This window comes from Octopus bimaculoides, chromosome 13 (assembly GCF_046866305.1).
Source record: "Octopus bimaculoides isolate indiv1 chromosome 13, ASM4686630v1, whole genome shotgun sequence".
In the NCBI taxonomy this organism is placed as follows: Eukaryota; Metazoa; Mollusca; class Cephalopoda; order Octopoda; family Octopodidae; genus Octopus; species Octopus bimaculoides.
In genome coordinates, this window is record NC_142940.1 from 54,102,910 (window position 1) to 54,115,409 (window position 12,500).

The 12,500-nt window shown below is 36.1% G+C and overlaps 1 protein-coding gene across 3 annotated transcripts in view; it reads left to right on the forward strand.

The window, feature by feature from the left end:
* Positions 1–12,500, forward strand: part of LOC106867554 (tripartite motif-containing protein 2) — a 104,482-nt gene that overhangs the window by 65,000 nt on the left and 26,982 nt on the right. The window contains exon 2 of one of the 3 annotated variants that reach the window (XM_089361790.1): positions 8,066–8,134. The exons of the other annotated variants lie outside the window; for them this stretch is intronic. Coding sequence (XP_089217916.1) covers positions 8,111–8,134 — 24 coding nt within the window. The 5' untranslated portion in view covers positions 8,066–8,110. The remainder of the gene's footprint in view (positions 1–8,065; positions 8,135–12,500) is intronic. 3 annotated transcript variants of the gene reach the window in all.

Genomic DNA, 12,500 nt, shown 5'->3' on the forward strand with positions numbered 1-12,500 from the left:
GACACAGAGAAAGAGAGAGGGAGAGAGAGAGAGAAAGAAAGAGAGAGAAAGAAAGAGAGAGACTGAAAGAGAGAGGCAGAGAATGAGAGAAACATTGAAACAAGGCAACGAGCAGGCAGAAACAGCACGTCGGGCAAAATGCTTAGCAGTATTTTGTCTGCTGCAACGTTCTGAGTTCAAATTCTGCCAAGTTCAACTTTGCCTTTCATCCTTTTGGGGTTGATTAAACAAGTACAAATCATGCACTGGGGTCGATATAATCGGCTTAATCTGTTTGTCTGTCCTTGTTTGTCCCCTCTGTGTGTAGCCCCTTGTGGGCAGTAAAGAAATAAGAAACATTGAAACCTTAAAACAGTGGCTCTCAGCAATTTTTTGTCTATGGACCCCTTTGATCCCTCTTTTTTTTTTTCTGGTGGGCCCTCATAACCATTTGATGTTTAAAAAAACCTTAAGTTTATCTCTAATTAGATATTATAAAGAATCGTATAAAACAATTGTTAAAATATTTTGTGTCTTCTAGAAGTATAATCAGTTTATTGTGCATAAATTTTAACATCAAAATCTATATGGACCCCAGTTGAAAAACAATTGCCACAAAGCATCTGATATCAAATATATCAGCATTGAATCAGTGGTACAGAATAAGTGACAACCAAAATAGCAGTGTCACAATGTGCCATACCCTTTATGAAATCCAGGCCTGTCTTACATGTGATAACAACTGCTCGGCTTAAATGTGCAAATAAGAAATACAATGACACACAAACAAGAGCATGCTGGATGGTTTCATCACCCTGCGTGCATCTTGGACAGGTTCAATTACTGGTGGTTCCAACGTGACCATAACCTGTAGAATTTACCCCAAACAAGTAATGACTATAACACTGCCAACTTCCAGAAAAAAAGAGAGTCAAAACTGAGAAAATGAATCAAGATTTTAAGATTTCTTATTAAGAACAACAATAACAATTTCAGAAGCTCAGCTGACTGACCAGCCTTCCACCCCCTTCTCCATCTTTCCACCCCTTTCTCCATTCTCCACACCCTTCATTTGGCTATTCATTACTCTTTTTTGTTAAAATAGTAAATAAACAGCTGAGAAAAAATTGCTTGTTTACAATTTTACAGCTTTGGAAGACTCATGTTTGATCTTCTTGCCAATATCTTCACTCTAATTAGATGTAGTCAAAGTAATTAATACTCCAGAGGCAATTAAAAGCAAGAAAAAGAAAAAAAAAAGAAAATTACTATCTATCTACCCCCCCCCCCCCCGCCACGATTTATCTTGACTGATCTTTTGTCTTCTATCTTTTACTCGTTTCACTCATTGGACTATGGCCATGCTTTGGCATCACCTTGAAGTGTTTAGTCAAACAAATCAACCTCAATTCTTAGTTGTTTTCTTTTTTTAAATTCTGCTGCTTATTCTGTAGGTGTCTTTTGCCAAACAGCTAAGTTACAGGGCTGTAAACAAACCAACATTGGTTTCAAGTGGGGAGAGGGCACACACACACACACACACACACACACACACACACACACTCATTTACAACACACACTCACAACACACACTCACAACACACACACCCACACACCTACTTATACACAGTGGGCTTCCACACAGTTTCTATATGCTAAATTCACTCACAATGCATTGTTTGGCCTGAGGTTATAGCAGAAGACATTTGCCCAAGATTCTGCATGCTGGGATTGAACTGAAAACCATGAGGTTGTGAAGTAAGCTTCTTAACCACACAGCCATGTCCATGCTTATTTACAATATCCATTTTATACATCAACAAGAAATATCCACCATCTTTGAAAGGTAGTGTGGAGGTACAAGGTTCAGTGGCTGGGGATGTTACACTCAAGTCTGTAAGATTGTGGTTTCACTTCCTGGACTGGGTGACATGTTGTGTTCTTGAGCAAAGCACTTCATTTTATGTTGGTCCAGTCCACTCAGCTGCCAAGAATGTGGAACCCTGCGACAGACTGGCATCCTATCCAGAGGAGAAATATTTATGCCACAGAAACTAGTAAATTGGTCTTAGGAGCCTATGGGTTAAGAAGGGCCTATGGTTCAGGAAGGACCTATAGTTCAGGAAGGACCTATGGTTCAGGAAGGACCTATGGGTCAGGAAGGGCCTTCTTTGTTTAAGAAAAGTAGTGAAAATACCTTCAGGATGTTCTATTGGAGGAATATAAATCAGAGCACTTAAATACAAGTCAGGAACGATATAGTAAGTAGATGTATATGAACCTAAATTTAGGCCAACTGGTACTCCATCAGTTACAATGATGAGGATTCCACTTGATCTGATAAACAGAACAACCTGCTCATGAATCCACAGACATGTGTACACTTAACATAGTTCTCAGGGAGATTTAGCATGACACAGAACATGACAAAACGGGGCCTTTTAAATAGTTACTACAGTAATACCTCACTTTACAGGCACCTGTTTTACGAGACCTTGGGTTTATGAGTTTTATTTTATAGTAAATATAAAAGGTTAAACAACCATTTTGTGTGTGTAGCATCGTCTCAACATGTGGCAACACTGATTCTGATGTGTCTATGCAGTGATGGAGTAAAATGATGGCATAAAATTTCATTGATACTATGGGACATTATTGCTCTGTTTTACAAGTTTTCACTTTACAAGCAGTTTCCAGGAACAAATTAACTCATATATCTTTTCTACACTAGGCACAAAGCCCAAAATTTTTGGGGAGGGGGGCCAGTTGATTAGATTGACCTCAGCACTCAACTGGTACTTAATTTATTGACCCTGAAAGGATGAAAGGCAAAGTCGACTGTGGTGGAATTTGAACTCAGAATGTGAAGACAGATGAAATACTGCTAAGCATTTCGCCCAGCATGCTAACATTTCTGCCAGCTCACCGCCTTAATTAGCTCATATATCGAAGCATTACTGTATTCACTTTTAAATAGTTACTACTCAATTAGTTACAACTTCCTTTTGCCAGCTGAGTGGACTGGAGCAACATGACATAAAGTGTCTTGCTCAAGGACACAACATGCTGCTAGGTATCAAACTCATAACCTTATGATCGTGAGCCAAATACCCTTATCATTATGCCATGCACCATCACTCAGTTCTTCTAAACAAGATATTTAGTGAGTGAGAATGAGATATAAAGTGTCCACTTCATTCATCTGTCCATGTTTGGTTGATTTATATACCAACCAACACTGACATCAACAATTGCTATATATAGTCGTGTGTGGTGAAATGAATTACTCTCTTAAATTTTAACAATGTCTGACTGAGATAATTGGTCACTGACGCATCTTGACGTCCCATGAGGTAACTTATAAATATTCCAGTATTTTCTTCAAGTCTTTTTTCTTGAAGACAGTAGTTCCTGATCATAACTTTGTGAGTTGATTTAAGAGGCAGAAACTGAAAAGAGGCCTGTTGTGTGTGTGTATATATATATATATATATATATATATATATATATATATATTAGTAGTTATTACTTGAAAGAGAAGCACACTTTTGGTTATAGAGCAGTAGAATGTTTAGATAAAGATAGTTATGTTCTCTACTAAGAACATCCCTAACCTGGGTAGCCCCATAGACTGGCCATAACTATCTATCTATCTATCTATCTATCTATCTATCTATCTATCTATCTATCTATCTATCTATCTATATATATATATATATATATATATATATATATATATATATATATATGTATGTATGTATATATACTTTACTTTAATTTCAGTTTATTTTTGTATATAAGTATTTCCTCTTACATAATGTTTATTTTCCTAAAAAGATCCTTTATCCTCTTATACTTGTCTGATAGAATATTTACTTCTCTTAAGGAACACTGTATGTCTGAAATTTTAAAATTCTTTCCTATCCAATAGTTTATTATTATTGTTTTTTTACCATAAAGCCTTGAAATAAATTTTCTTATATAAGGATATATTACGTATTCTGATAATTTCTCTTTCCATCTTATTCTAGACTTTCTATTTATTTATTTACATTAAATTTTATTTCCTGATTATTATTATTATAAACCAAAGCAATAAGTTATTATTATTATATTTGGAAATTATCTATCCCTTTCTGATAACTTCAATTAATATATAATTGCCGTGGTTTGCTTCTACTTGATTTAAATTTTCTAACTTTAAATTTTTTGTATTGCAGTATTATAGATAAGTATGATATCATATGGCATTATTATTTATATATATATATATATATATATATATATATATATTATTTTGCTTAAAAGAGTTCCAACACTGTCTGTTTTTTATGTTTTATTTATATTCCTGCAGAACTAATGTGGGGTATAGAATATGGAATATACAATATATAATATGATATACAATATACAATATAAAATAAAATAAAATAAAAATGGATGGCACCATGAAAGAAAGTATTGAATGTAGATGAAATATTGAGTGTTCATATATATATATATATATATGCATTTTTCTTCTTTTCCTTTTTCTTTTTTTCCTTCTCAATACACTATGATATTATATTAATCTCTTCTTTTCTTACTTTAAGACATAAAAATATACACTACCTTCTCCTCCTATGTTGGATTGATGTCTTCTATAACCAGCTCTTTAGGTATATTTGCTATCAGTTAATGGTTTGCAGCCATTATCTCAACATATATTTCTAATCAGTATATCATTACTACCTATGAAGAGATTCATCTTATAATGATTTTGATTTTATAAATTAATTATCTAAAGATTACTGAATTGAAACAGCTGTCAGAGATGCTGTCATATTTTATAATTAATGAATAATATTTTATTAATTACCTCTCTATTTTCTCCTTATTCTTTAAATATATAAATATATGAACCACGGTTTATATAGTTACCTTATAGTTGAACTTTCTGTGGATTGGTAACTAACCAGTGTTTACATTGGATTTTGTTATCCCTTAATGAGGTTTATAACCTTTATTTGAATATATATATATATATATATATATATATATATATATATATATATATATATTACGGAGATGTAATTGCATAGCAAGTAACCTGATCTGAGATTGTGTGCTGAAACAAAAACAATTGCTGTGTGGAAGGTGTTTATATGCCATTAAAAAACACACAAAATTCCGTGCTGCACGGAATTTTGTCAGTGATCAGGTCGCAGTCTCAAATTGACAAAAATATTTTGGCAAATTGAATTTAAATGTTGAAGTGAATCTAACAGTTTTTGTGTGTTTTTAAATGGCTTATAAACACCTTCCATGCTGCAATTGTTTATGTGTGTGTGTGTGTGTGACCGTGTGTGTATCATTGGCGATTTTCTTTCTCCATCTTCCCTTCTTTGGACTTTTTCTATATTTCTGATGAAGAGCTCCACTCGAAATGTGAAATCCTCTTTCTTTTCTTTCCTTTCCTGAGCGTCCAATAACACTGTACTTATTCCACGTCCTCGCATTGTTGTATTTTCTTGCTTGTTCATGTTTGGATTGATTATATATATATATATATATATATATATATATATATACACACACACACATTTATTTATATAGACATATATTTATATGTATATATATAAATGTATATAAATGTACATTCATATATATATATATATATAAGCATATAAATGTATATGCTTATGTCCAGTACATGTGTGTATGTGTATGTGTGTGTGTGCATATGTATATGTCTGTGTGTATCCACATTGGTGTATGTGTGTGTGTGTGAGAGAGAGAGTGTGTGAGTGGGTGTGGTATATGTCTGTATGTCTGTTTCCACCTGTACTCACTTATATGAGAGTCGTGTCATTTGAGAAGTGTTGCTGGTGGTGCTTCTGTCAACGAGTCATCTGTTTGTTTCATACTTTTGAAACCAAGTGAAAGAAGAGATGAGATAAGAGTTAGTGTCAGGAAGGGCACCTGCCCACTTGTAAAACGATGCCTCAACAACATGTTTGCTTAACTCATAAGAGTGTAGAAAGATCCCAGGACCTATTCTTTGTAAGCCTAGTACTTATTCTATCAGTCTCTCTTGCCGAACCGCTAAGTGACAGGGACGTAAAGACACCAGCATCGGTTGTCAAGCGATGTTGGGGAGACAATATATACAAACATATATATACTACGGGCTTCTTTCAGTTTCTGTCTACCAAATCCACTCACAAGGATTTGGTCGGCCTGAGGCTATAGTGGATGACACTTGCCCAAGGTGCCACACAGTGGGACTAAACCCAGAGTCGTTTGGTTGGTAAGCAAGCTACTTACCACACAGTCACTCCTGAGCCTATATATATATTATATATATATATATATATATATCCATACACATGCATTTACAGACATTGTCTCCCTCTCTCTTTTTTCTCGCTTTCTCTTTTCACTCTCTCTCTCTCTCACGCACACATAGACACACACACAGAGAGACACACACACACAAACACACACACACACACACAGAAGAGCATAGCTGGCCAAGCTGATTGGCACTGAATGCCCAGCCAAATAGCCAGTGACTAGCAGAGAAATCGATGGCTTGTATCCTAACAATCATGCCAAATTGTGTGAGTACCAAGGTACATAGTTCTAAAAGCCTTGACTTGGTACCATAAGTGCTAGAATACACCACCACCACTCTGAGTTTACTGATTTGTTCTCTCACAGTGATGTGGTCAGTTCGTTTCACAGGAAAAGCAGTATGCATCAGACTAGCTTCCTATCCCGGTGGGTACTTTCTTCTCACCTGCATAACATTCTAAATCAGTGGTTCTCAAACAGGGTCTACTTGACCCTTGGGGGGTCCATTTAAGATTTTGATAAAATATTAGTGCAATAAATTATTTATATTTCTACAATACACAAAATATTTTAGCAATTTTTTAAAATACTATTTCTAATAATATTTAATTAAAAAATATGATAGGATGTTTTAAGCATCAAATGGCTATGTGGGTCCACTTTAGAGTAATAGAAATCAAAGGAGTTCTATAAGCAAAAAATGATTGAGAAATACTGTTCTAGACAATAGAAGTACATTAGGCATGTGGCGACCTTTATGTAGTAAAACACACAAAAATAAGTGAAACACAGGCATGCGACTAAGTTGAAGGCAGATTTATTTTTACGTTTATAGCATGTAAAGAAAGCATTGTTGTAGGAATGTACGCAGCATGTGTACTACAGCAGTCCTATGTGTAGCTTAAATACTGAGATTGAAAGGCAGAGGCAAATTATGCCTACCTAATCTACAAACAAAAAATAAAATATTTTGCATCTTATGTACAGTAATTAGAGTAACCTTCATAATTTTATTGAATTAGGTTGCTAGCGATCTATTTTATTCATGGTAGACACTGCCTACCTTGCCTACTTAGGCAGCACGTCCCTGAAGTATTTACTTCTATTGTCTAGAAGAGTGTTTCCCAATAGTGGTTTCCAACCCTTTTATTTAAATGAGTTTTCCCATAGACTCCTTTTGATATGCTTATCCTTATGTATGTATATGTGTGTGTGTGTGTATGTGTGTGTGAAATGTTGAATTTAGTTCACGAACTCCCAGTAATACCTTTGCAGACCACCAGAGGTCTGCAGACCCCAGGTTGGGAACCACTGGTCTAGAAGTAAACCCTAGAGTTCACAAAATGAATTCACTTTACGCACAGGTAAACAGACATGCATATACTTTCACACAACTACAAAAACATGCATGCACGCATGCGCGCACATGCACACACACACACACACACACACATACATTGACTTGGCCTCAATTGACATCACAAGTTTATTTCAGCTGCAGACAAAGTCAGTTGGTCCCTATGCTAGACATTTAGACATTCAGCAAGTTTTTCAGCTCAGCATACACTGTAAAAAGAGTCTAGAACCAAAGTCCATTTGCTTTAAATGCCTACAGTTTTTGAATTGTTTAATCATGAGTTCATGTCATACTGTGTCTGTTTTTGTTCTTGATTAGTTGTTCCAGGTCAGGCAGACCTATGATCACAAGGTATTTTGCCAGTGACCGTCCATCCCATCTTTTATTTTTCAGGCATAGTGTATCTAGAACTACATTGTCCAATAGGTCCTTTTTAAGATGCTAGTATGTGATTTGATGGAGGTTTGGTTGCTATTTCTAGCATGTCACGTTAGTTGTTTTTCTTGTGCGTCATGTTGTGGCAGGTTGTATCATGTTTTGTGTTCTGTAATTGTCTTGTTCATGTTGGTGTTATTGTTGTTGTGTTTTATTGAATTGTATTGTGCCATGTAAAAGTGCCTGGGTGGCACCACAGAAAAGCACTTGTGTGTGGGGGGGGCCACATAAAGGTGTCCATTCGGTGCCATGTAAAAGCACCCACCACACTCTGTAAAGTGGTTGGCATTATGAAGAGCATCCAGCTGTAGAAACCATGCCAAAGCAGACTGGGGTCTGGAGCAGCTCCCCAGCTTGTCATCTCTGGTCAAACCATCCAACCCATGCCAGCATGGACAATGGACGTTAAATGATGATAATGGTGATGATAATGGTGATGATGATGATGATGGTATCATGTGTGTCTTTAAACTGCATCTAGTAGTGAGGCCCTGGTTCAGTGGACATTAAATGATGAGGATGATGGTGATGAGGTTTAAATAGAATAAAAGCGACATGTGTGAACCATGGTCAGTCGTTTGCCCAGTGTTGTCAGATAGTGGCACAATGCAATCAAACATATCCTGGGTATGAATTTAAACTGCCTCGGGTATTTGGATCCTAGTTTGAGAAGTTCCTAGGTTTTGAGGAGCATGGAACCACCTCTTAGCCCCTATTGTTCCCTGATCTACTCTGACCCCAGAGTAGTAGCACCTGTCAGGGTCCCACCTATGAGTTAATTAGAATATTAGGGTTCATCTACGTCTGCACATGAAGACCAGATCTGGCAGATTCTGCAGAAGAAACCGTCATGGTTTATTGGAGCGGAAGGCAGTTGCAATGACACATTATAGAATTCAGGGAACAAGATCAGGCAAATAAGACATTTGGTCATCCACTGCATCTGTTTCCATCCCAGTCATCTTAACCTGGTCTTTCCACTTGACTGAAGGCGGTCATGGATGAAAGGGTGAGGATGACAGTGTATAACGCTTCTTCACTTTAAACAAAGTCACTGCACAAGTCATCAGTCATCCTTAAAAATGACTCGACAGTCTTTGTTCCAATGGAGGAACATGACTATCAGACAGTTTGTCTCTTTCTATAAATGTTTCCACACCAGAAGCTTTATGTTTCACAGAAGTTTTATACAGTATATTTTTTTAAATTAACAACTTAATTATCATCTCCTTTTGTTTTGAACTGGTTTCGCCACTGGAGTGAAGAAGACAAAAGAGCGAGACTGAAGCAATTCTTCTTCCCTTTAAACAAAGCCACTACAGACAAGTCATCAAATGGACTTCATTGCTCTGATGTATCGTCTCAGGTGTTGTGATGACTTATATTGTTTTGTGTCATGTTATACCATTCTGTGTTGTATTGTTACTTGTCATGTCCTGTTGTGTTGGGTTATACCATGTCCTGTTGTGTTGGGTCATGTCGTGTCCATATTGTGTTGAGCGTTGCTGTGTTGTGTTGGGTTGTGTCATTTCATACCGCTCTGTATTGTGATGTATTATTGTGTTATCTAAATCATGTATTGTGCCATGCCATGTCACTTTGTGTCATGATGTCATGTGATGTGTTGTGTTTGTGCTGTGTTTTGTTGTGTCCTGTTGGTGTCATGTCACATTGTGTTCATCATCAAGATTTTTCAGTCTTCTTTTCTAGTTTAAAACAAATTTCAACAATTTATTATTTAGATACATCAAGGCAGTGAGCTGGCAGAATCATTAGCACGCTGGACGAAATACTTAATGGTATTTCACCCGTCACTACGTTCTGAGTTCAAATTCTGCTGTAGGCGACTTTACCTTTCATCCTTTTGGGGTCGATAGATTAAGTACCAGTTGAGTACTGGGGGTTGATGTAATCGACTATGCCCCTCCTACAGAGCTTCGGGCCTTGTGCCTATAATAGAAAGAATTACTTTGTCCTTTTTACATCCATCATCCTCTTTTGGCCACCCCAACTTTTCTTCAGTGTACCCCATGGGTCTCTCTGCACCCCTAGATGGGCAGTACTGTCCACTTTGGGAGCCACTGATCTACTCCATCACAGTACAGCCACTCTTCCCATTTCTTTTGCTGCCACTACCAAAGTCTCTGCTCTTCTGAACTAATTTTGCTTGCTTTCACTAACCTTGTCTAATCCTACCAAATGCATTGTCTCTCCTCCTCTTGTCTTCCTATTTTTCACATCAATCTTACTAATCCCTGAACATTCTAAACATTTCTCTCAATCCTCCTTCCCGTCAGAATCCCATCCCACTGGAACTCCCTTCCTGCTGCCATATTTTCCCTGCAGGTATCAAATTATTCAAGTTTAAAATGGATATCAGCTTCCTCAACTTTACAAGTCTGAGACAAGCAGCTAACACACACACACACACACACACACACACACACACACACACACACACACACACACACAGCATTCTATTCTTTTGTCTTTTTATGTTCCAGCCCCCAAGGCTGTGGCCATGCTGGAGCACCGCCAGTATACATACAAGGTGCACGCATTCACTTTTGCTTTTTATATTTGCTCTTTCTCTCTCCCTACTCTCTCATCCCCCACTCTCTCTCTCTCTCTCTCTCTCTAAATATATATATATATATACATATATATACACATACATATATGCATATGTATATATGTATACACACACACACACACACACACACATATATATATATATATACATATATACATATATACATACATATATATATATATATGTATATATATATATATATATATATATATATATGTATATATATATGTGTATATATATATATGTGTATATATATATATATATATATATATATATATATATATATATATATATATATATATATATATATATACATATATGCATACATATATATATATATATATATATATATATATATATATATATATATATATATATATACACATATACACACATATATATATATATATATACTCACACATACACACACACACACACACACATATATATATATATATACATACACACACACACACACACACACACACACACACACACACACACACACATATATATATATATATATATATGTGTGTGTGTGTGTGTAAGCATGTATTAAAGCGCTATGTGGGTTAAATTTGTGCATTGATGTGGAACATCAAACAACAAGGATGCAGGAAATTCATTCCCGTATACATGGGGTTTAATAATTCTTTCTAAGAAAGAGTTAGAATTCTTGCTGGGTTCTCAAAAGACAGGGCAAAATATTTTCATTAACATATAGAAATACAACCAGGTATTTTAAGCAATATTAAAAAAAAAAAAATTATACAGGAAAAACTGATATATATTTTGTTAATTTTTTTTTATAGTTTGGGTTGTGAGTCTGGCAAAGTATTTATCAGCATCATCATCATCACCATCATTAACACCACCACCACCACCACCACCACCGCCACCACAGCCGCCGCCGCCACGACCATGACCACGACCACCATGACGACGACGACCATGACGACGACCACCAGCATATTTTGTGTGTCTGTGTTTGTCCCCCACTATCGCTTGACAACTGATGTTGGAGTGTTTACGTCCCCGTCACTTAGCGGTTCAGCAAGAGAGACCGATAGAATAAGTACTAGGCTTGCAAAGAATAAGTCCTGGGGTTGATTTGTTCGACTAAAGGTGGTGCTCCAGCATGGCCGCGGTCAAACAACTGAAACAAATAGGTGAATAAAAGAATATCTAAATATATATAACATACGTGTGTGTAAGTACATATGTATGTATGTATGTATGTATGGATGGATGCATACGAACATGCTTGTTACATATGACTACAAATGATATATATCTGTGCATGTATTTATGCTCAGATGAATGTATGTGCCATTGTGAGGGGTGTATGTAAGAGAGACTGTCAATTAAAGCCGAGAGAAAAGTACAGTTAAAGTGGAGGAACAGCTTGTTGCCAGACTGCATAGACTTTCAATGACTATTAATTAATTATAGAACTAATTAGCTAATTTACTTTCAGCTCATTTTGTCAAAACTCTTTATACAACTATACAGCTTGTCCTACAGAACAATCTAGTTCAGCCAACTGAAGAAGATAGATAGTTGGCTAATCTGCAAACCTGAGGATACCAGGTTCAGGTCCAGCCCTGAAATTAAATGGGTCTTTTCACTTTTAGGAAAGCAAGAGCAGTCTTTCGAGGAGTGCGAAGAAATGGTTTTCGATGAAGACTAAGATTATTTTTATGGCCAACTGGAGACAAAACGATTTGTTGTAATTAATAAGGAATTACTAAATGCAGGTGTCATCACATTATATACCCAGTGTATTTTCTCCCTCTCTCT